This window comes from Vipera berus (genome assembly GCF_964194415.1).
Source record: "Vipera berus genome assembly, chromosome: 1".
In the NCBI taxonomy this organism is placed as follows: Eukaryota; Metazoa; Chordata; class Lepidosauria; order Squamata; family Viperidae; genus Vipera; species Vipera berus.
Window position 1 is genome coordinate 340,277,862 of NC_138202.1, and position 21,858 is coordinate 340,299,719.

At 43.3% G+C, this 21,858-nt stretch overlaps 1 protein-coding gene across 1 annotated transcript in view; it reads right to left on the bottom strand.

The window, feature by feature from the left end:
• LOC308659480 (eosinophil peroxidase-like) overlaps positions 1-20,063 on the bottom strand; it is a gene marked incomplete at both ends in the record, with an annotated part of 49,994 nt that extends 29,931 nt beyond the window's left edge. Inside the window, one exon of the mRNA XM_081313112.1 lies at positions 20,006-20,063. Within this exon, the coding sequence (XP_081169238.1) occupies positions 20,006-20,063 (58 nt within the window). The remainder of the gene's footprint in view (positions 1-20,005) is intronic.
• Between the last annotated feature and the right edge of the window lie 1,795 nt (positions 20,064-21,858).

Consider the following 21,858-nt stretch of genomic DNA (forward strand, 5'->3'; position numbering starts at 1 on the left):
TGCGGGATTTGGTGGAGGGTGAGCATGCGGACCTGGCTTGTGTCACCGAAACCTGGTTGGGCCCAGAGGGTGGGGTCCCTTTGGTTGATCTTTGCCCACCAGGTTTCCGAGCGTTACACCAGCCTCGGGCTCAAGGTAGGGGCGGGGGAGTGGCGGTAGTCATCAGGGAGACCTTATGTCCGCGGGAGACCACCGTCCCTCAGATAGTCGGGTGTGAGTCTCTCTTTTTGAGGTTTGGTTCGGGGGCGCAGTTGGGCTTGCTGCTGGTGTACGTTTCGCCTAGTCACACAGCGGCAGCCCTGCCTGAGCTACTCGATGTCCTCTCCGGTTTGGTGATTGAGTTCCCCAAACTTTTAGTTTTGGGTGACTTCAATCTACCATCCCTGGGAGGGTCATCTGAGTTAGCTCGGGAGTTCATGGCTTCCATGACGGCCATGGACCTGACGCAGGTAATTTCTGAACCAACTCATGAGGGGGGCCACACCCTGGACCTAGTTTTTTTATCTGGACGATGGTTGGATGATCTTGGTGGGGGCTCTCCATTTATTATGCCCCTGTCATGGACCGATCATCACCTCCTGCGGCTGGTCTTCCGTTTTACCACCCCCCGCCGTGGGGATACGGAACCAATCAGATGGTACCGCCCCAGGCGCTTAATGGACCCTGATGGGTTCCAGGCAGCGCTGGGATCCCCACCTGCCTCCGTCGCTCACAACTCGGCGGATGCCTTAGTGGAAGCCTGGGAAAGGGCAGCCACTGAGGCACTGGACCGAGTTGTACCCTTGCGGCCCCTGACCCGGTGCAGATCCCAGCGAGCTCCATGGTTTTCCGTGGAGCTCCGGGAGATGAAGCGTCGGAAACGGGGCCTAGAGAGCTGCTGGAGGTCCAGCCGATCCGAATCCGACCGGTTGCGGTTAAGAACCTATATTAGGTCTTATCTCGCAGCGATGAGGGCGGCGAGGTGTAATTACTTCTCCACCCTCATCGCGTCCGCAGATAATCGCCCGGCCGCCCTGTTTAGGGTGACTCGCTCACTTCTTAATCAGGAGGTGAGGGGGGATCCCTTGCAGGGTCGTGCCGAGGAGTTTGGTCAGCATCTGTCGGATAAAATCGCTCGGATTCGGACCGGTTTGGACTCCAGCTGGGCAGAGTCTGACGATCAGGACACGGGCGGTCTTGTCAATGTTATCTGGTAGGAGTTTGATTCTGTGACCCCTGATGAAGTGGACAGGATTATGGGGAGGCTGAGCTCCACCACATGTTTACTGGACCCGTGCCCTTCCTGGCTGGTTTATGCAGCTAGGGAGAGGACACGAGGCTGGTTCCAGGCGGTGATATCTGCTTCTTTGAGTGAGGGTAATTTCCCCACCATCTTGAAGGAGGCGGTGGTGAGACCCCTCCTCAAGAAGCCAGCCTTGGACCCAGCTGTGTTGAACAACTTTCGTCCAGTCTCCAACCTTCGCTTTCTTGCGAAGGTTGTTGAGAGTGTGGTGGCGCACCAGCTCCCTCTGGTCCTGGATGAAGCGGATTATCTGGATCCGTACCAATCGGGTTTCAGGCCCGGGTACAGCACGGAGACGGCATTGGTCGCTCTGGTGAATGATCTCTGGAGGGCCCGGGATAGGGGATGTTCCTCTGTCCTAGTCCTATTAGACCTCTCAGCGGCTTTCGATACCATCGACCATGGTATCCTGCTGCGGCGTCTCAGGGGATTGGGAGTGGGAGGCACGGTTCTTCGGTGGTTCTCCTCCTATCTCCTGGGACGTTCGCAGTCGGTGTTGGCAGGGGGGCAGAGATCGGCCCCTAGGTCTCTCGTTTGTGGAGTTCCTCAGGGGTCGGTTCTCTCGCCTCTCCTGTTCAACATCTACATGAAACCGCTGGGTGAGATCATTCGTGGTTTTGGAGTTGGGTATCATCAATATGCTGATGATACCCAACTTTTTATTTCGACCCCAAACCACCCCAGTGATGCCCTCGCTGTGATGTCCCGTTGCCTGGAGGCGGTTCGGGTCTGGATGGGGAGGAACAGACTTCAACTCAACCCTGACAAGACTGAGTGGCTGTGCATTCCGGCATCCCGGGACATTCAAAATGTTCCATCTCTTTTTATGGGGGGTGAGTCTTTACCCCCCGTGGATAGGGCGCGCAACTTGGGAGTCCTCCTAGATTCGCGGCTTACCTTAGAAGATCATATAGTTGCCGTGACTAGGGGGGCTTTCGCTCAGGTTCGCCTGGTGCGTCAGTTGCGGCCCTATCTAGACCGGGAGGCCTTGTGTACGGTCACTCATGCGCTCGTGACCTCTCGTCTTGACTACTGCAATGCTCTCTACATGGGGCTTCCCTTGAAGACCACTCGGAGGCTCCAACTGGTACAGAATGCGGCCGCGAGAGTTGTCTTGGGAGTTTCCCGGTACTCCCATGTTACACCTTTGCTCCGCGAGCTGCATTGGTTACCAGTTGTCTTCCGGGTGAGGTTCAAGGTCTTAGTGATGGTTTTCAAGTCCTTACATGGCATGGGTCCGGAATACCTCGGGGACCACCTGCTGCCGGCGTCAACTCCCCTCCGCCCTGTGCGTTCCCACAGAGAGGGCCTCCTCAGGGTGCCTCCGGTCAGAGAATGCCGGCTGGTGGCCCCCAGGGGGAGGGCCTTCTCTGTGGGCGCCCCGGCTCTGTGGAATCAACTGCCGGTTGAGCTCCGGATGGCACCGGATCTCCGCTCCTTCCGGCGCGGGTTAAAGACCCACCTATTTGAACAAGCTGGCCTGGCCTGATGGGGAGTTAATTTAGGGTTTTAAATATTTGTATATTTTATTGTTTTATTTTGGGCATTAATTTAATTCTATTTTAACTTTTGTATTTTTGTATTTTTTATTATATGCCCTGTTCACCGCCCTGAGTCCTTCGGGAGAAGGGCGGTATAAAAATTTAATAAAACTAAAACTAAACTAACTAAACTATACTCCAATCTTCTTCTTTCCACCTAAATAAGCTGCTAAGTACCTTCCCCCCTGCAGAGAGGGAGGGGGGATTTCAACCCTCCCTTCAGAAACAGAGGCGATTTAAAAAGAAATGTTGAAAAAACAAATTGGACCTCAAGTAGAACTTTATTCCTTTAAAAAAAACTTGTGGACTAAAAGCTTTTGACTATTTATTCCTTACTTCTTATCCTTATTTGAAAATTTGGCTCTGTTCTTCTAAAACAGAAGAAACAATTGAAAAGAGATTAACAGGCAGTTCCCTAAAAGAAAAGAAAAGAATTTTCTAAGTACTTGGGGGACACCCTGTAGCTAAACCTGAAATTGAAATCTGACATCCTAAAAAAAAGAGACAGAGAAAGAGAGACTTGGCTGACACTTTAGAAAACAAGATAAGACTAACCTTGAACACCAGATGTGAGAGTCCACCATGGAAGAAATACAAAAGCAAATGTATGCTATGATGAAAATAACCTGCCAAGCTTATCAGTTCCTTTCCACAGCCGGTGATGAAATAAGAGCTTTTGGGGGGGAAAACTAGAAAGCGTCTTGGATAAGCAAACTCAAATTGTGACTATAACTAATAATTTATCAGGACAGAACATAACAGAAGAAATTGAACAATCAAATACTCTGACAGAACTACTCAACAAACACAGACAAGAGAAAACTTGGAGAAAGAAAAAAATTGTTACATAAAGCAGAAGGAATTTGAAGATTAAAATGAGAAACAGATGGAAGAAAAAATAGACAGTCCAGGACAATTACGCCAAGAGGAGAAAATAATGAGAAGATTTGATATCTCTATCAGGCCCCTCAACCCTTCAAAAATGGAGATTGAAGGGTCACTTCAATATGATACTACAATACAAGTACTCTTTGATGACCCTGAAGCAAAGAAACAGAAAATGACATGGCAAAGGAAAAAAGCTAGAATAAGAATGAAGAAGAATGGACATATTTAAGAGGCCTGAAATGGAAAATATCTAAATAGATAGGATTGTATTTGGATTATGAGAGACTGTTTTGATGTGCAGATAAAAATACTGGCTAATTAAAAAACATAGATGTGTGAATATCAACAGTTAAATTGAAATATTGAACCGTTTAAATGAAATTGATTAAGATATATTTATGTTAAGAGTGATATAATGTAACTAATATACTTGGATGTAGTGACAAGAATAAAATTATAAATCTAAGCATGAGAGAGCAGATATAAAGGAGAAGAGAAAAGATGTACTAAATGTTGAAATGGGAGAAATTTTGGTTATTGAATTTACAGTATGTGGAAATTATAATGAAAATAAGAAAATTGTATTATTAACTTGATATGGAAATGATATAGATAGGATGTGTATTTAGATTATTAGGCATTGGAGAGAACTGTGATAAAGAGAAGTGGGTTCACCTAGAAATATGATAATGAGAAACTTCAAATGTTTAACTTTAATATTAATGCAAATTAAAGCTGGGAAAGTTTATAAGGTGATTTATGCCTTAAAGATGAAATGTTAAAATAAATAAAATATATATAAGTATTGAAAAATGCAAGGAAACCATTAAATAACTGATAAATAAAATCAGAAGTATGTTAACTTAGATAAGAGACAATATGTATTAAAGGAAAAAAGAGGAAATATTGGCTACAACAAATTGGAGATTTGTAATAACATGTATCTGTATGAAATGGAACTATTGTAACCCAGACACCATGTTGCTTTTCAAAGCTATAAGTGTAATATTGGAAAATCAATTAAAAATCTATATATAAAAAGTGACTTATGATTATTTTTCACACTTACAGCATCCCCATCAGTCACATGATCAAAGTTCAGACACTTGACAACTGCTCATATTTACGACAGCTGCACTGTCTCGGGGTCATTTGATCACCTTTTGTGACCCTCTGACTACCAAAGTCAATGGGAAGCCAGATTCACTTAACAACTGTGTTACTGTTCTGTCCCAGCCTCCACGGATACTGCTCAACTGCTGAGGAAAAACCCCTTTGCATTGAACAAGACAGGACTTGGTAAGATAAACCCCTTTATATTTTGACACGGCTTTTACAGCGTGGTTTCTTAGAGTCTTACTTTTCCTGGAGAGCTGCCCCACCACCCTCCACTGTCCTGCAAGCCTTTCCTCCCTGTGCATCCGTGCATCTGGAACAGGAACCAACTGCTCCTCGTCTTCGCTCAGGTATTGAACGCCACCAAAAGGTCAAGGAGAGCAAGAATGTATTCACTATCCCTATCCCACTCTTGCCAGAGATTATAAATAAGTATGAGCAATGCCATTCCTGTCCCATAACCAGACCTAAAACCTGACTGAAAGGTGTCTAGATAATTCATTTCATCCAGGTCTGGAACAGCAATGCAACTACAGGTAGTCCTCAATTTATGACTACAATTGACCCCAAATTTCCATTGCTACGGGAGGCAGTTGTTTAGTGAGGTGTGTCTCATTCTGCAACCTTTTTTTGGCACAGTTTTTAAGCAAATCATGCAATCGTAAAGCGAGTTGGCTTCCCCATTGATGTTGCTTGTCGGAAACTGTCTGGGAAGGTTACAAATGGTGATCACATAACCTCAAGTCAGATGATATATCCATGCCAGTTGCCAAGTGCCTGAATTTTGACCATGGGGATTCTGCAACAGCCGTAAGTGTGAAAACCGGTCATAAATCACTTTTTTCAGTGCTATTACAGTATAACTGAATGGTCACTAAATTAATGGTTGTAAGTTGAGGATTACCTGTACGTTTTCCATCACCTTCCCTAGAAGAATCTGTTAGCCCTATCCATGCCCCATAAATATTTTGTTAACCCCTTGTTCATTTCTCGAACCCCACCATTTAACACCGTGACCAGGGGGGCTTTTGCACAGGTTCGCCTGGTGCGCCAGTTGCGTCCCTATTTGGACCGAGACGCCCTACGCACAGTCACTCATGCGCTTGTGACCTCCCGTTTGGACTACTGTAACGCTCTCTACATGGGGCTGCCCTTGAAGACCACTCGGAGGCTTCAACTGGTGCAGAATGCGGCCGCGCGAGTTGTAATGGGGGTTTCCCGATACTCCCATGTAACACCTCTACTCCGCGAGCTGCATTGGCTTCCGGTTGCCCTCCGGGTGAAATTCAAGGTGCTGGTTATCACCTATAAAGCCCTACATGGCCTGGGTCCGGGTTATTTGAGGGAACACCTGCTGCCGGCATCAAACGCCCTTCGCCCAGTGCGCTCCCACAGGGAGGGTCTGCTCAGGGTTCCGCCGGTGAGAGATTGCCGGCGGGTGACACCCAGGGATAGGGCCTTCTCTGTGGGAGCGCCTGCCCTCTGGAACCAGCTGCCGGTGGAGCTGAGGACTGCCCCCGACCTCCGATCATTCCGCCGGGGCCTGAAGACCTGGCTCTTCGAGCTCTCGGGCCCAGACTGAGGAGGAATTTTTAATTTGGGGTTCTTTTTTAACTGACTACAGGGTTAATTTAATTTCTTTTTTAATTTGGTTCTTAATTTTTGTATTTTGGATTTTTAATTCCCTGTAAACCGCCCTGAGTCCTCAGGGAATAGGGCGGTATATAAATACAATTAAATAAATAAATAAATAAATAACACAAGCTCATAAACTGTGTCCTGATGGATCAGTTCCCTGGCCCATCTAGTCCAGCAGTCTGTTCTCACATTGGCTAACCAATTGCCCAAGCAAGCTCTCTTGTCTCCCAACATTTGGCCACCAAGATTAATAGCCAAGGTTAATCAAGGCTAATAACCCTTGATTTCCATTTCTGTCTTGTTTATAAATACCCCCAAGAGGCCATTAAAAGCTGCATTTCGCTCCCCCTCCCCAGGAAGAATTATGCTTGTGAAAAAGTTTCAGGAAGCAAAACAAGATTTTTCATTTTACCTTCCAGGTAAGATTCAGATACCATTAAGAAGTTAAATGTTATCAAAAGACTGAGCAAACCAACTGTTCTCCTCATCTCTGAAACAGAAAGAAAAGAGAGAAGATACAAATTGATCAATTTAGGGAAATATCTTTTAGAACTCTACAAAAGCCGATTGCTAAAAGTAAACACAGATTCAGCATGTTCTTTATCTGTGACTTTCTAATTTTGTTCCAAACTACTTAATGTTACTAAAGCTTCATTTTGTAAAATGAGTTTATTAGCACCTTAGATAAACCATATAGGATGTAAAGCAAAGCTTTTAGAACCTCCTAAAACAAAAGAGTTATAGTGATATCTGTGAGGCTTATAATTTAGCTCACAGTTATTGGTGTGTCAGGTTTGTATCAAAGTAGTTTCCAAGATTAATTTCTAACAGAATAACAGAGTTGGAAGGTACCTTGGAGATCTGATTGGTCCATGATTGGTCCATGTGGGTGAAAGTGGCAAGACGTTGACAAGCAACAGGGAGAAAGCAGAACTATTTAACTCGGTTTTTGCATCTGTCTTTACACAAAGGGAAAAAACAGACCAACCTATCAAAAATAGTGCCATAAAAATCAGAATAGAAACACAAGTTAAGATAGGCAAGAAAATGGTAAGTGAGCACCTGTCCAGTCTAGACAAGTTCAAATCACCAGGACCAGATGGATTACACCCCAAGGTTCTCAAGGAACTGGCAGGTGTGATCTCAGAAACACTGAACTATATTTTTCAAAGATCTTGGAGCACTGGGGAACTACCAGAGGATTGGAAAAGAGCTGATGTAGTTTCCATCTTCAAAAAAGGGGGAAAAAATAGATCCAGGAAACTGCAGACCTATCAGCCTGACCTCAATACTTGGGAAGATTCTGGAAAAGATAATCAAACAATGAATCAGTGAGCACCTAGAGGCAAACAAAGTCATTACTAAAAGCCAACATGGGTTTGTCAAAAACAGATCATGCCAGACAAATCTTATTGCATTCTTTGACCAAGTGACAAAATTAGTGGATCAGAGGAATCCTGGCGATATAATTTACTTGGACTTCAGTAAGGCATTTGATAAAGTAGATCACAACCTTTTACTTGATAAATAGAAAAATGTGGGTTAGACAGAATCACCACCGGATGGATTCGTAGCTGGCTGACAGGCCGTACTCAGCGTGTGGTCCTCAATGGAACTGCATCTACATGGAGGGAAGTGTGTAGTGGGGTGCCCCAGGGCTCTGTTCTGGGCCCAGTGCTCTTCAACATCTTCATCAACGATTTGGATGAGGGGATAAATGGGGAACTCATCATAATTTGCAGACGACACCAAGCTGGCAGGAATAGCCAACACTCCAGAAGACAGGCTTAAGATACAGGAGGATCTGGACAGACTTGAAAATTGGGCGCTATCTAACAAAATGAAATTCAATGGTGAAAAAAGTAAGGTTCTACATTTAGTCAAGAAAAACCAGATGTACAGGTATAATATAGGGGGTACCTTGCTCAATAGTAGTAACTGTGAGAGGAATCTCGGAGTCCTAGTGGACAATCACTTAAATACGAGCCAGCAGTGTGCTGCAGCTGCCAAAAAAGCCAACACAGTGCTAGGCTGCATTAACAGAGGGATAGAATCAAGATCACGTGAAGTATTAATACCACTTTACAATGCCTTGGTAAGGCCACACTTGGAATACTGCATCCAGTTTTGGTCACCACGATGTAAAAAAGATGTTGAGACTCTAGAAAGAGTACAGAGAAGAGCAACAAAGATGATTAGGGGACTGGAGACTAAAACATATAAGGAATGGCTGCTGGAATTTGGTATGTCTAGTTTAATGAAGAGAAGGATGAGGGGGTGACATAATAGCAGTGTTCCAACATCTCAGGGGCTGCCACAAAGAAGAGGGAGTCAAGCTATTCTCCAAAGCACCTGAAAGCAGGACAAGAAGCAATGGATGGAAACTTATCAAGGAGAGAAACAACCTAGAACTAAGGAGAAACTTCCTGACAGTTAGAACAATTAACCAGTGGAACAACCTGCCTCCAGAAGCTGTGAATGCTCCAACACTGGAAGTTTTTAAGAAGAGACTGGACAGCCATTTGTCCAAAATGGTATAGGGTTTCCTGCCTGAGCAGGGGGTTGTACTAGATGACCTCCAAGGTCCCTTCCAACTTTATTATTATTATTATTATTATTATTATTATTATTATTATTATTATTATTATTATTATTATTATTATTATTATTATTATTATTATTATTATTATCTTCTAGTCAAGCAGGAAATCCTATATCATTTCAGACAAATGGTTGTCCAGTTTCTTCTTAAAAATCTCCAGTGCTTGAGCATCTAATTCTAATTCTGCTTCCTGATTTTCTTGGACATAATTTCAACCTGTCATGCCATGAGAGAAATTGAATATTTGCCATTGAGATGTAAATACTATAAACCTATCCCAAGATGCAGAATATGATCAAGAAGTATTCCTGACTCTTAGGCTCTCCAAGTCTACTTTTTACATAATAAAGCATAATCTCCATAGCAAAGGAATATTTTTTTAAAGTACCAAATTCAGTTTCTAACAATTCCCAGCTAACAGGATTAAGATATCTATCTGTTGATCTTTGAGCATCACTTAAAGCAGGGATGTCAAACTGCTGGCCCACGGTCTGGATGCGTCATGGCAAAACTGCGCCCACCCCATTGCCGGCAATGGAAAAAAGTCGCGATACGTCACGACACATTACGTGACGTTGCGAGTTTGACATCCCTGACTTAAAGGAATCAGTGATCTGAATCTGCAGACTTCTCAAACTAGGGTCTTCCAGATGTGTGAACCAGTTCCAAGAACTTCCAACTGATTGAGATTTTTGCAATTTGATGTTCCTTGCCTATCTGGAGGGCATCCAGGTTATGCTGCTAGAAATGGAAGGATTTGCTTCATTTGAAAATGAAAGACATCAGATCCCTTATCCTGGATCAGAGAGAAGCAAGGCTAAGATGAGAGTCAGGGAAAGGGATTTTTTCTTCCTGAAAGATTTGAGAGGCATTATCAGTCAGAGCGGGAAGTATGGAGATAGAAAGATTAGAAATCTGAATATAAAGTTCTATCTCTATCAGGTAGAACTGGGAAAAGTCAGGTGGTCATCAGAAAAAGTTTCCCAGATAGTCTATGGGCACCATTACAGTTGCACTGTAGAGAACATAGGTTTGCCCTGCACCATCATGCCTCTGGATTTCAGAATTCTTCCAATGCGTAACAAAAACAAATACCAATATAAAGCTTATTACTTTGCATAACTAGATTGTTCTGGACTAGATGGAAGAGCCAACATAGTGAATTAAATAAATTAACAGAACAAAAGAGTTTGGGGGAGGGGTTGTTGCAGTATTAACACTGATCATTTTGGATTAAATGAACCAAAAGCATTAGGAGTGACATGAAAGCAGTCTTTCAATATCTAAGGCTTTGCCACAAAAAAGAAGAGGTCAACCTATTCTCCAAAGCACCTGAAGGAATGGATGGAAACACATCAAGGAGAGATCCAACCTAGAAATAAAGAGAAATTTCCTGAGAGAACAATCAATCAGTAGAAGAGCTTGCCTTTAGAAGTTGTGGGTGTTCCATCACTGGAGATTTTTAAAAGAGATTGGACAGCCATTTGTCTGAAAGGAATAGGGTCTTTCTGGTTGAGCAAGAGATTAGATTAGAACACCTCTAAGATCTTCCAACTCTGTTATTCTGTTCTGTTCAAATATCATTTTTCAGTTTCCTAAGCCCAGTGCTTTTTTTGTAAAAGAAAAAGGTGCCGGAACTCACACATGTCATACAACCCACCTTGCCTACCCTACAAGGTTCCATCCAAAAAAGGTGCCGGAACTCTGTTCTGAGCGTTCTATGAGAAAAAAAGCCCTGCCTAAGCCCATAAAGAACTTAAAATATTGTTGAGAAGCAGATCAACAATCAACTGGAAAGAGAAAGGGAGACCAGTTCCTCATTGGCAAATCTATCACCTTCCCATCAGTCACAAGATAAGTGCTAAAGAGGGCAACTCTCACCTGCTCTGTTCCTCTTCAGATGATTCTCCACCCTCTTTTGCTAGACGATGTAAGCTTTTATACTCTTTGGATCAATAGGTGTGGACATGAACAAATAAGATGGGACTTTAAAAAAAAAACTTTGTTTGATTTGGGGCAAGAGAAAACATTTAGTGGGCTATTTCAAGATGAAACATAGAAAGCCCACTTCCTTGTTCTTGAAACTGAATGATATTAATTCAGATTAGACAATAAAAGATCTGATATCATTAACTAACGTCATATCTGCCAATGATTTTGCACTATAACCCACATCATTCCCTGCAGATTAACACCTGTGCAGTATGGGAGGAGTTTCAGACTAACTTCTCAGGAAAGCAAGAGTGGCAATTTCTGGGGAATCAAAAAGGACTGAAGGAATGTTGAAATAGAAGAGGTGGCATGGTGGCTCATGGGTAAAGATGCAGGGTTTGTCAGCTGGAAAGCTGACAGCCCAGGTTTGAGACTTGAGTGCCGCGAGATCAGGTGAGCTCCCATTCTCGCCTCAGCTTCTGCCAACCTAGCAGTTTGGAAGCATGCAAATGCAAGTAGATAAATAGGTACCACTCTTGTGGGAAGATAGCAGATCTCCGTGACATCATGGCCATGGAAACATCTAGCTCAACGGCCTCAAAACAGAGATGAGCACTGCCCCCTATAGTCGGCAATGACTAGTGGAGTAAAATCTGCAGGAACTTTTTCCTCTAGGGCAGCGGCTCCCAAACTTTTTTATACCCTGCACCCCTAGAACGCTTCTAATATATTCTCAGACCCCTTACAAAAGTTCAAAACAATGGCAATGAGATGCATATACACTATAATTTTGAAAACCCAAGTTTTTGCACCCCCTGGAATATCGTCTTGCACCCCCAGAGGATGCAAGCACCCCTGGTTGGGAACCCCTGCTCTAGGGAATCAAAAAGGACTGAAGGAACTTTGAAATAGTTCCACAGTGATGCCAACCATGTTAGAAAAGTTACCATAAAAACAAAATACTACTTCCTTGAATAGTAAATGACACCAAAAAATCTCTTTTTTTAACACTGGCGGCTATATAAATGTTTGAAATAAATAAGTACATAAGATTGACTGAAAGGACCCTAATAACAATATAATACCAAAGCAGATGGAATCCTTCTCTCCAATTTTCATGGCTAGAAAACTTCCTAAAATCTCTCTCTCGCTCGCTCTGTGTGTGTGTGTGTGTGTGTGTGTGTAATACATACATACACACACACACACACACACACACCAAGGTAGGATACAAATAAATATAAGTAAATATAGATATTTATGTACATAGCCATCCCCCATACTTTGTAGATTAAGATAGTAACAAAGCATTTTTCCCCTGAAAGCTATTTAAATTGTTACACAATAAAATTGTTACACACTCTCAGCTAGAATTATCATTTGCAGATTGCTAAACTCTGGATAACCACTCAGTGGCAGTAGATACCTAGGATTTTCTGTACATCTCTGTTGCCCTCTAATGACCATCTGAACAAGTTCTAAATAACGGCAACGAATTATGCATATACACTATAATTTTGAAATTTCTAAATCCATGTTTTCGCACCTCCTGGAATATCGTCTCACACCCCCAGTTGAGAACTCCTGCTGTGTGCAAAAGGCAAATAAAAGCCCAGTACTGCTTCTACTTGCTTACAGTAGATGCTTCATCTAATGAACTATTTGTTACCTTTTGGGGTAACAGGGTGGCATTCAGCATTATAGGGGAACCTCTGATTATGTGATGATTCCCTACTATCACTGATGATGTTACCTGTTTGGGTAGTGAAACATCTGCAAGAAAACAACTAAGCTCAGAAAGCACCAAGGCCTCCTCATGTGTCAGAGATCTTTTCATGCTGTTCCTACAAAAAGAAACTTGAGTTGGTCGAGCCAAAGCAGAGTAGCCTTAAATTATCTAGTGTGCTTCCTGGTTGAATGGGAACTTGAAGCTGGATTTCCCCATACAAAGTCCAACAACCGAATCATTCAATAGTGCCTGTGGGGCTTCTATGTTACATGCTAATATTTTTCTTTCTGCCATGTATGCTTCCCTTTAAGTTCTTTGCCAACACTGCTGAAAAGGAAGCTTATATCTATATTTGCTGAGTTTCCCCAGTGGAAATACAAGTGCAATTTAGGGTGGAGTAATGCAAAAAGCAATCTTGCAGAGATCTGGTAGCCAAATATGCAAATCAGTCAGAAGTCCCAGGCCAGAATACAAGTAAAGTAAGCTTCACTTACTTTACTTTTTACCATTAGATTCTTTATCTATAGAGAATTTATTAATTTATGCACCATTGGGGTGGCATCCATGATAATATTTAACTATATTGTGGTTCTATGTAGCTATTTAGGTTGTTTGTATAATTAGCAAGATCTCAGTTTAAAAACTAATCTCCTGGTTTTCTATTTTTTTTAAGATTCAGTTCAAAGCCCAACGTGATTTTTCTTACTAGAGTCCTCTTCCATTAATTTAGCAAAATGATTGTTTTTATTGATCATAGGACTCAACAAAAGGAAAGATTCTGCAATATATAAGCAAATAAAGTAGTTAAAGGTGCTGGTAATGACCTATAAAGCCCTAAATGACTTGGGTCCGGGATATTTGAGGGAACACCTCCTGCCAGCATCAAACTCCCTTCGTCCAGTGCGCTCGCACAGGGAGGGTCTTCTTAGGGTGCCGCCGGTAAAAGATTGCCGGCGGATAACACCCAGGGGGAGGGCCTTCTCTGTGGGTGCGCCTGCTCTCTGGAACCAGCTGCCCGTGGAGCTTAGGACCGCCCCTGACTTTCGTTCATTCCGCCGGGACCTGAAGACCTGGCTCTTTGAGCTCTCCGGCCCAAGCTGAGAATTTTTAACTGAGGTTTTTAGTTAAGGGATAATTTAATCTTTTTAAAATAGTTTTTTAACTTTTGTATTTCGTACTGATTGATTTTAAATACCCTGTAAACCGCCCTGAGTCCTTCAGGAAAGGGCGGTATATAAATTTAATAAAATAAAATAAATAAATAAAATAAAAATCCAAGAACAATGAGCCTGATAACATATTTACCACCAAGAACACATTATGCCTTTTGAAAATAAAAAAAATTATAAATGTCCAGTCACCTATGCTGTGTCACCTGTGCTTTTTTCCAATGTTTACTTTAAAGGAAGCCAAATGTTTTCTGGACACTCTCTTAGATGGACCTCAGTTTTGATCTGGAAAAAATGGGGCCGGCAGGTTGTGTGATTTTTAATAGTATTTTTATTAAAAATTACAATCAAAAGGATAAAAACTAACAGAAACTAGAAATACAAAATTTTTTTAAAAAACAAATAGCGTGGAAAGGAAAAAATAAAAAGAGAAATAGAAATAGAAAAAATAAGAATGTAGTAAAGAAAAGAAAAGAAACATATAAAGAAGTTATTTCCCCCTTCATTACATCAGGTATAAACAATTTTAGTAACTGATCACCTTTTAAAATACAAGAAATGTTCTCTTCTTCCAATATCCCCTCTCTTATTTACAAACAAATCCTTAAAGCCTTATTGTTCAGTCCATTAAGGATTAGCAGAGAGAACAGCATATTTATTTTGACCTTGGTGAACTAAATCAACTTGACTTACAGCCATTCATTTCGTGACCTTCAAAGTTACAATGGCACTGAAAAAAATTTCATTTCATTTTATTAAATTTATATGCCGCCCTTCTCCCTGAGGACTCAGGGCAGCTCACAACAATAAAAATTAAAAAACATAGAGTAAAAATTTTAAAAGAGAATTAAACAATAAATGCAAAATTACAAGACAATTTAACCCAGTAAAAAGCCTAATTAAAAATCGTAGTCAGTCCAGGCCCGCTTGTTGGAACAACCATGTCTTCAGGTCACGGCGGAAGGACCAAAGGTCAGGGGCCATCCACAGCTCCAGAGGCAACTCATTCCAGAGGGTCGGTGCACCCACAGAGAAGGCTCTCCCCCTGGAGGTCGCCAGCCGGCATTGCCTGGCCGACGGAACCCTGAGGAGGCAGACTCTGTGGGAGCGAACCGGGCGATGGGAGGTTGACAATGGCAGCAGGTAGTCTCACAAGTACCCCGGGCCTAAGCCATGTAGGGCTTTAAAGGTTATTACCAGCACCTTGAATCGCACTCGGAGGGTAACCGGAAGCCAATGCAGCTCGCGAAGGAGTGGTGTAACATGGGAGTACCAAGATACTCCCATAAGCACCCGCGCGGCCGCAATTTGCACCAGTTGAAGCCTCCGGGTGCTCTTCAAGGGCAGCCCCATGTAAAGAGCATTGCAGTAATCCAGGCGAGAAATGACGAGGGCGTGGGTAACTGTGCATAGGGCATCTCGGTCCAAAAAGGGGTGCAACTGGCGCACTAGGCGAACCTGTGTGAAGGCCCCCCTGGTCATGGCCGTTATATGACTTATCATAGTGCATTTACAACCATGGTCCCCAAGGTCATGTGATCAAAATTTGGGCACTTGGCAACTGTCTTTATGACAGTGGCAGCATCCCAAGGTCACATGGTCACCTTTTTTGACCTTAAGCAAAATCAAGAGAGGAAGCCAGATTTGTTTAATGATTAAAATAATTGCAGCGTTTCACTGTTGTTAACCACTTAACAACAGCTTAATGTTTCACTTGATTCCTGATTCACCTAACTGCACTGTTTCACTGTTGTTAAGTTTCACTGGGGCAAGTAAAGATCGTAAAATCAGGTGGACTCATTTAGTAACCACTTTACTCAGCAATGGAAATTCTGTTCCTGATTGCAGCTGTAAGTCAAAAGACTACCAATATTCCTTCCTTTTACTTTTAACAGTCTTGATCTTTAGTCAAGTAATGTCTTGATTTTATTTTTTCATTTTTCCTTTGTCCTTTCTCACAAAATTCTTCCCACCTTCAACAAACTTTTTTTGTTAATCCAATATAGGAAAATTATTCAAGTTGTTTCTATTTTGTTTTTCTTTATCCCTTTAAAAATTAAGGTATTAGTTGGTTGGCTATCCCAATCAACATCTACCTTAAGGACAAGACTATGTTTGCTTAAACAATGACCTTTTGTACACTTCCTCTTTATTCCCCCCCTTTGAGACTTATCTCAACTTGTGACTATGAGTCTCGACAGAGGTCTTCTTTGGTTTGTAACCTTTCATATTCCCACATTGCCTTTACCTGTGCAGTAGCTTTTCTTTCAGCAAGTAAAGCTAAGCTATTGGATATAGTTCTTATAAAAATAGGCAAGATACAAGGAATCAACACACATCCTGCAGCTATCAGTCCTATGAGAGCCACGATTGCTTGTAACCCTGGAAGTTTGGGAAACCATCCACTGAAAATCTCTTGGAAAATAAAACCCTTCCAGGTTTGATCTGCATTGTGTGTCAATTGCCTCATTTCATTGGTTAATTGTTTGATTACCTGTCCAGTTTCATCCATTTGAAGACAACAATTTGGAAGATTGAATTTTCCACACACTCCACCTTCTTTTGCCAATAGGTAATCTAAAGCCAATCGGTTTTGATAGACTGCTGTCCGGAGTTTATCAGTAGTTACAGCTAACAAGTTCAAGGCTTTATCTAGGCCTTGCCCTGCCAGATCCACAGCAGCCTGCAGCCTAATTATACAGTTTATCATGTAGATTGGTGTTCTGTAAACATAGGTACCATCCTCTGCCCAGGTTGCTTGGCCATACACACAAACTATCATCTCTGAATTCCACAAATCCCCCATTTTCTCATAATAATTGGATTCTCTACAAGGAAAATTAGAGAAGGCTGTGTCAACGTCTCTTTTTCTTCGATTTCCCATTTGATCATAGACTGGCACACCAATCACCTGTCATGACCGTATTGGCAAAAGAAAGAATGAGGGCTTTATTCAACCCCAATACACATGATCCTGACCAATTCTTAGGTAACACCTCATAAGCAAAGGTGCCACAAATCCAGTACATGTCACTGGGGGCTACCCATTCCTCTTCCTTGTTGGAGTTCAGATAAGGCATGATGGTCATATCAAATTTTAAAGGTTCAGAGGCATTTCCCAAAGATGTCCATACCTTATACTGTTCGTCCCAATCCCCCAAACAGATAAGACCTCCCACTGGCTGATCCCCTCTGCGTGTAAAGCAGTTTCGGCCAACCAGATTTGTTGTGAGAGTCCACACCATGCCATATATATGCATTCTTTGGGTGATGTTACCTGCCCTTGTCATATTGTTATATATTTCTGGGTTAGCTTCCATCACCTCCCATGGCCACTGTTCCCCCAGATTCATTCCTCCACATGCAAAACAATTCTTTACAGTCAGAGCTTTTGCTATTTCCTCTGCTAATGACAGAAATAGATTGGTTGCTTTCATAGAAACCTCGAATTGGTCTTTTGATTTCTCCATTCGGGCTAAAGTGTCATATACTGACCATCCTAGAGATTTTTGTTCTCCATCATAGAGTACCTGTTTTATGATTGTGATATAGGTCTTTGGATCCTCCCCTGTCCCATCAATTCCTATGGCATACACATATCAACTAGGCATCTCGGCTGACTTCCATTACCACTTGATTACTTTGAGCCATTCGGTGAACATTAGTCAAGTACTTGCACCCCTGATATCCTCCCCCGGTATATTCACAAACACATTCCCACCATGAGCAGGCTGTTTTTCCATCATATCCTGCACAGAGTAGATACGTATGTCCCTCTGTGATCCATGAGCCCTTTGTGTCACACAAATACTTATGATTGGACCAATATGTCTTTCTCCAACTGTCGTCTCCACATTTTATGGCCCTTTTTCCTGAAGGACTCCAATCCATAGCTTGGCAGAAATCAATAGTGATCTCAGCTCTCTGGTTTTCAGTTTGTAATACCAGGGTCAAATTAAGGTAGTTGCTTGGCCCCACGGTAGCCTCATAAAACAAACCAGCATAGATTGAGAAGTTAAGCCTAATTGGCGTCTCAGGGTTGTAACGTATCTTTTTCCCCTCTTGTGAACATAGGGAATACATAGTCTTGTTATGTAGACATGTGATCCCTTCTGGTTTACAGCTCATAGGCTTTTGGGTATGATATACCAAAGTATTAATTATATGGATCCCATGCCTTGCCTTGGTTATACAGGCATCACAGGTGTCAGTTTTGGTCCCATTTCTTTGGTTACCCTGAGTGCCGCGTAACAGTGAGCGCCTGTTACTTGTCCCAACTTCTGCCAACCTAGCAGTTCAAAAGCACGTAAAAATGCAAGTAGAAAAATAGGGACCACTCCGGTGGGAAGGTAACAGCGTTCCATGCGCCTTTGGCGTCTAGTCACGCCGGCCACATGACCAGGGAGATGTCCTCGGACAAGCGCTGGCTCTTCGGCTTTGAAACAGAGATGAGCACCGGCCCCTAGAGTTGGAAACGACTAGCACACATGTGCGGGGGAACCTTTACCTTTACCTAACTTCCTTTGAAACATTGTTACATACGGCAGCAATACAATACACCCATAGCAACAGTAAACTTTTCTCCATTCTTCTCCCATGCGTAGAAAGTCAGCTTCCGGAGTGACTTAGCAGGGGTCTTCACTACTGTGCATAGAAGAACCTATTGCCGGTAAGGTTCTAGCAGAGTAGCCTTTCAGCGAATATACTAAAGCTTCTTAAATAAGTCCAGCTACACTAACAAATCATTTATCACTTTCGTTTAAACATTAACTTTGTGGGAAGCACTGGATCTTTAGACACCACCCATTCAGATTCAGCTGTTGCTTTGACTTTTGTCCAGTTGATCCATGATTTGGATTCTGCAATCTTGACAGCAAGAGGAGAGGACATAATAACAACATACGGTCCTTTCCATCTGCCTTCTAGTTGTTCCCGCTTACAATGTTTCACCAAGACTTTGTCTCCAGGTTTAAAGGGATGATAGTTTGTTACTAATCTAGGAGGGGTTTGCGCAATCACATAATTGCGAAGCTTTTCAACCTGCTTATTAAGCTCTTGTACCATCTCCAAATTCCACACTCCCCCCTTATGCCCCAGTTCTGGCCATCCTGACAAGTTTCGTCTTAACAGAGTGGGAGGACGGCCAAACATCAACTCAAATGGGGATAATCTGTACTGTCTTCGCGGCGCACACCTCACAGAATACACTGCTAAGAGCAAAGCATCAGGCCACTTCTTTGTTCTCCTCCCCACTGAATATGTTCAAAGTCACACCCCTTTTTAGTTGTATAAAACGGAGCTGCCAACAGTGCAAAATTACGTATCCAGATCCCACAGAAACTAGCCAACCCCCAAAAGCCTCGCAGTTGCCTTCTATTCGCTGGTTCAGCAATGGCTAGAATCGCTTGCTTCCTTTCCTGTCCTAGGGCTATTTACGACTGACCGTCCTGCTCCCGTATCTACCAAAAACGTCGTTCTATGGCCCCCTATATTCATAGTTACCAAAGGCTCAGGGGGGGCCTCCTCTAAGCCCGGTCCCCGACAATCCATCCAACTTGTCCCTGCCAATCCAATCCCTTCCTCTACCTCCTCAGTTTCCTCAGGATCCTCTACCTCTCACAGAAAATCCAGTCTGTGCCGTGCCTATAGACCTTCCTTTTCCAAAACCTGTCCTTCCTCTCCAGCCTCGTCCTCTCGTCCCTCCTTTCGGACATTCCCTCTGCCAATGACCTTCTTCCCTACAATACACACATTGATTTGGCTTCAGCGGTGTTTTCCCTTGTAAAGGTACCACCAGCAATTCCGTTTTCCTCTGCATTCGTGCTTCCCTCTCTTTCTTTTCTACTTTATCTCTATTAACATACACTTTCCTTGCCACCTCCAGCAATTCATTGGTATTCTTTCCCAGATTTCCTTCCAAACTCTGCAACTTTTCCTGATATCACCATAACTTTGTGCTATGAATCTCTCATTTAACATTCGTACATTGTCTGCATGTCTCGGATCTATCTGTGTATACAGCTCATAAGTCTCAATCAACCGTTGCAAAAAACTCTCCGGGCTTTCATCTGCTCCCTGCGTTATCAAAGACAACTTAGACATATTTACAGGGGTTTTTCCTGCCTTCCGAAGTGCCTCTCTCTTTCCCATTCACGATCATGCTCATGTCGGTCTCTGTCTTGCACTCTTTCTCTGCTATTGAAGGACCCAGATCTGGAATGGCCTTGGTGATCAGATTCAGGAGAAATTTGCCTTGAACTGTGACTCCTTGAATCTTGTTGATCAGAAGAGGTTCTACGGCTGGCAACCCCTCATTTCAGCTGATCGATTCTGGACTTTCGCTTGCCGGCGAGCTCAAGGCATCTCCTGTCTCTGTCGCTGGAACGGCTGTGCAGGATCTTCTTAACTGCAGCCTGGTCATCTCTGCTGCAATGTGCAGTATCATTAGAGGGTGATCGGAGTCTACTTGAAGTACGGCTCCTGTTGCTACTGAGGCTGCTGCTCCGTTTCTGCTCTGCAGGGCGGAGGTGAGAGGTTTCTTCGGCCCCACGAGAAACCACCTCCATGGTTTCACCTCGCATGCGGTGGCTAGTTCTATGGGGCTCCTCAGAAGTCCTTTCTAAAACCGTTTCCCCACGCTCTGGAACGTCTTCGTCTGACCAGTCACTAAACGTCGTGTCTTCCCTCTTGGGAACCGCTTCCATTACTGCAGATTTCTTGGGCGTTGCTTCCACCACTTCTTCTTTCGTGGTTACGGGTGGTGTCCTGGGACCTTTTTTCTTCTTCTGATGGGGGCCACTGTCTTCCTCAGAAGCCTCAGAATCTCCCTTGGATCTCTTGTGCTTCTTTTCACCATTTTTCTTTTTCTGACCTTTCTTGGGAGAAAACACTTGAGTTTTCTCTGCCGGGGGTTCACCAATATAGCACTCCAACCCACCGTCATCGTCTTTCTTCTTTTTTGCCATTTTTTTCTGCATTTTAGCTTTCTTCTTGTCCTCGTGCAGGCAATCTACTGCCTCGTGCTCTTCAGAATCCCATTTACTGATGTTATCTTGGATTCTGCTCCTCAAACTCTCATTTCCCTCTCGCTGCTTTCGCTGTTTGTCCCCAGAAGTAACCCGTTCTTTGTAATCGCATTCTTCATAATGTCTCAGGCTTTCCTTTCGCTCTGGTTTTCTGTCACTCTCTTTCCACCGGCTCTGCTTCTCTTCCGAAAGGTGTGAAGGACTAAGTGAACGTGATTCTTGAGGACGCACATCCTGACTCAATAGACGCCATTTTTCATTCTAATCCTCTCCACTATTGTAGGCATCGCTATCAGGTGAATGTTCACGGCATCTTTTAGGAGATTTTCGAGGGCTGGGGCTACTTTCGTTTCTGTAACACTTTTTTTTTCCACGACTATCTCATGTGATCCTTTCTTCACAGACATCTTCTCGCTTTTCCGCTTCCCTTATATATTTGGCTACCGGGGATGCCACCCTGGTTTCTTCATCTTCCTCCTCTCTTCCACCTCCTACCACCCCCCCTGGACTCGAACCAGAGGGTTCACTAAGACCTGGCCCCTAGCCAGGTCTTGATTATTCGGCTATATTGCTGTCCTTCGAACTTTTCTTAGTGGCTTTCGGATAAGGGACCCTGTATTGGGCATGATTGAAGTATGTATCAAATCCCTTGAGCATGCGCTCCAACGGAGTGCTTGACACACTACTACCTCCACCTATCTCACCACTCTCATGCACAGAGAAACCCCCCTCGTCCTTAGGAGCCATAGGCTCCTTTCTTCTCTGCTTCTTTCTTACTGCTGACTGTGCTCCACTTGGTGCTGCAGCAGCTGCTGCCGCTAACGGTTAAGGTAGCGGGAGCAGATGCAGCACATATGGAGGGGGTCTACGAATCACCTCCTCCTCCTCAACCAATACCTCTTTCTTCGCATCTGACATCTTGGTTTTGGATATTTT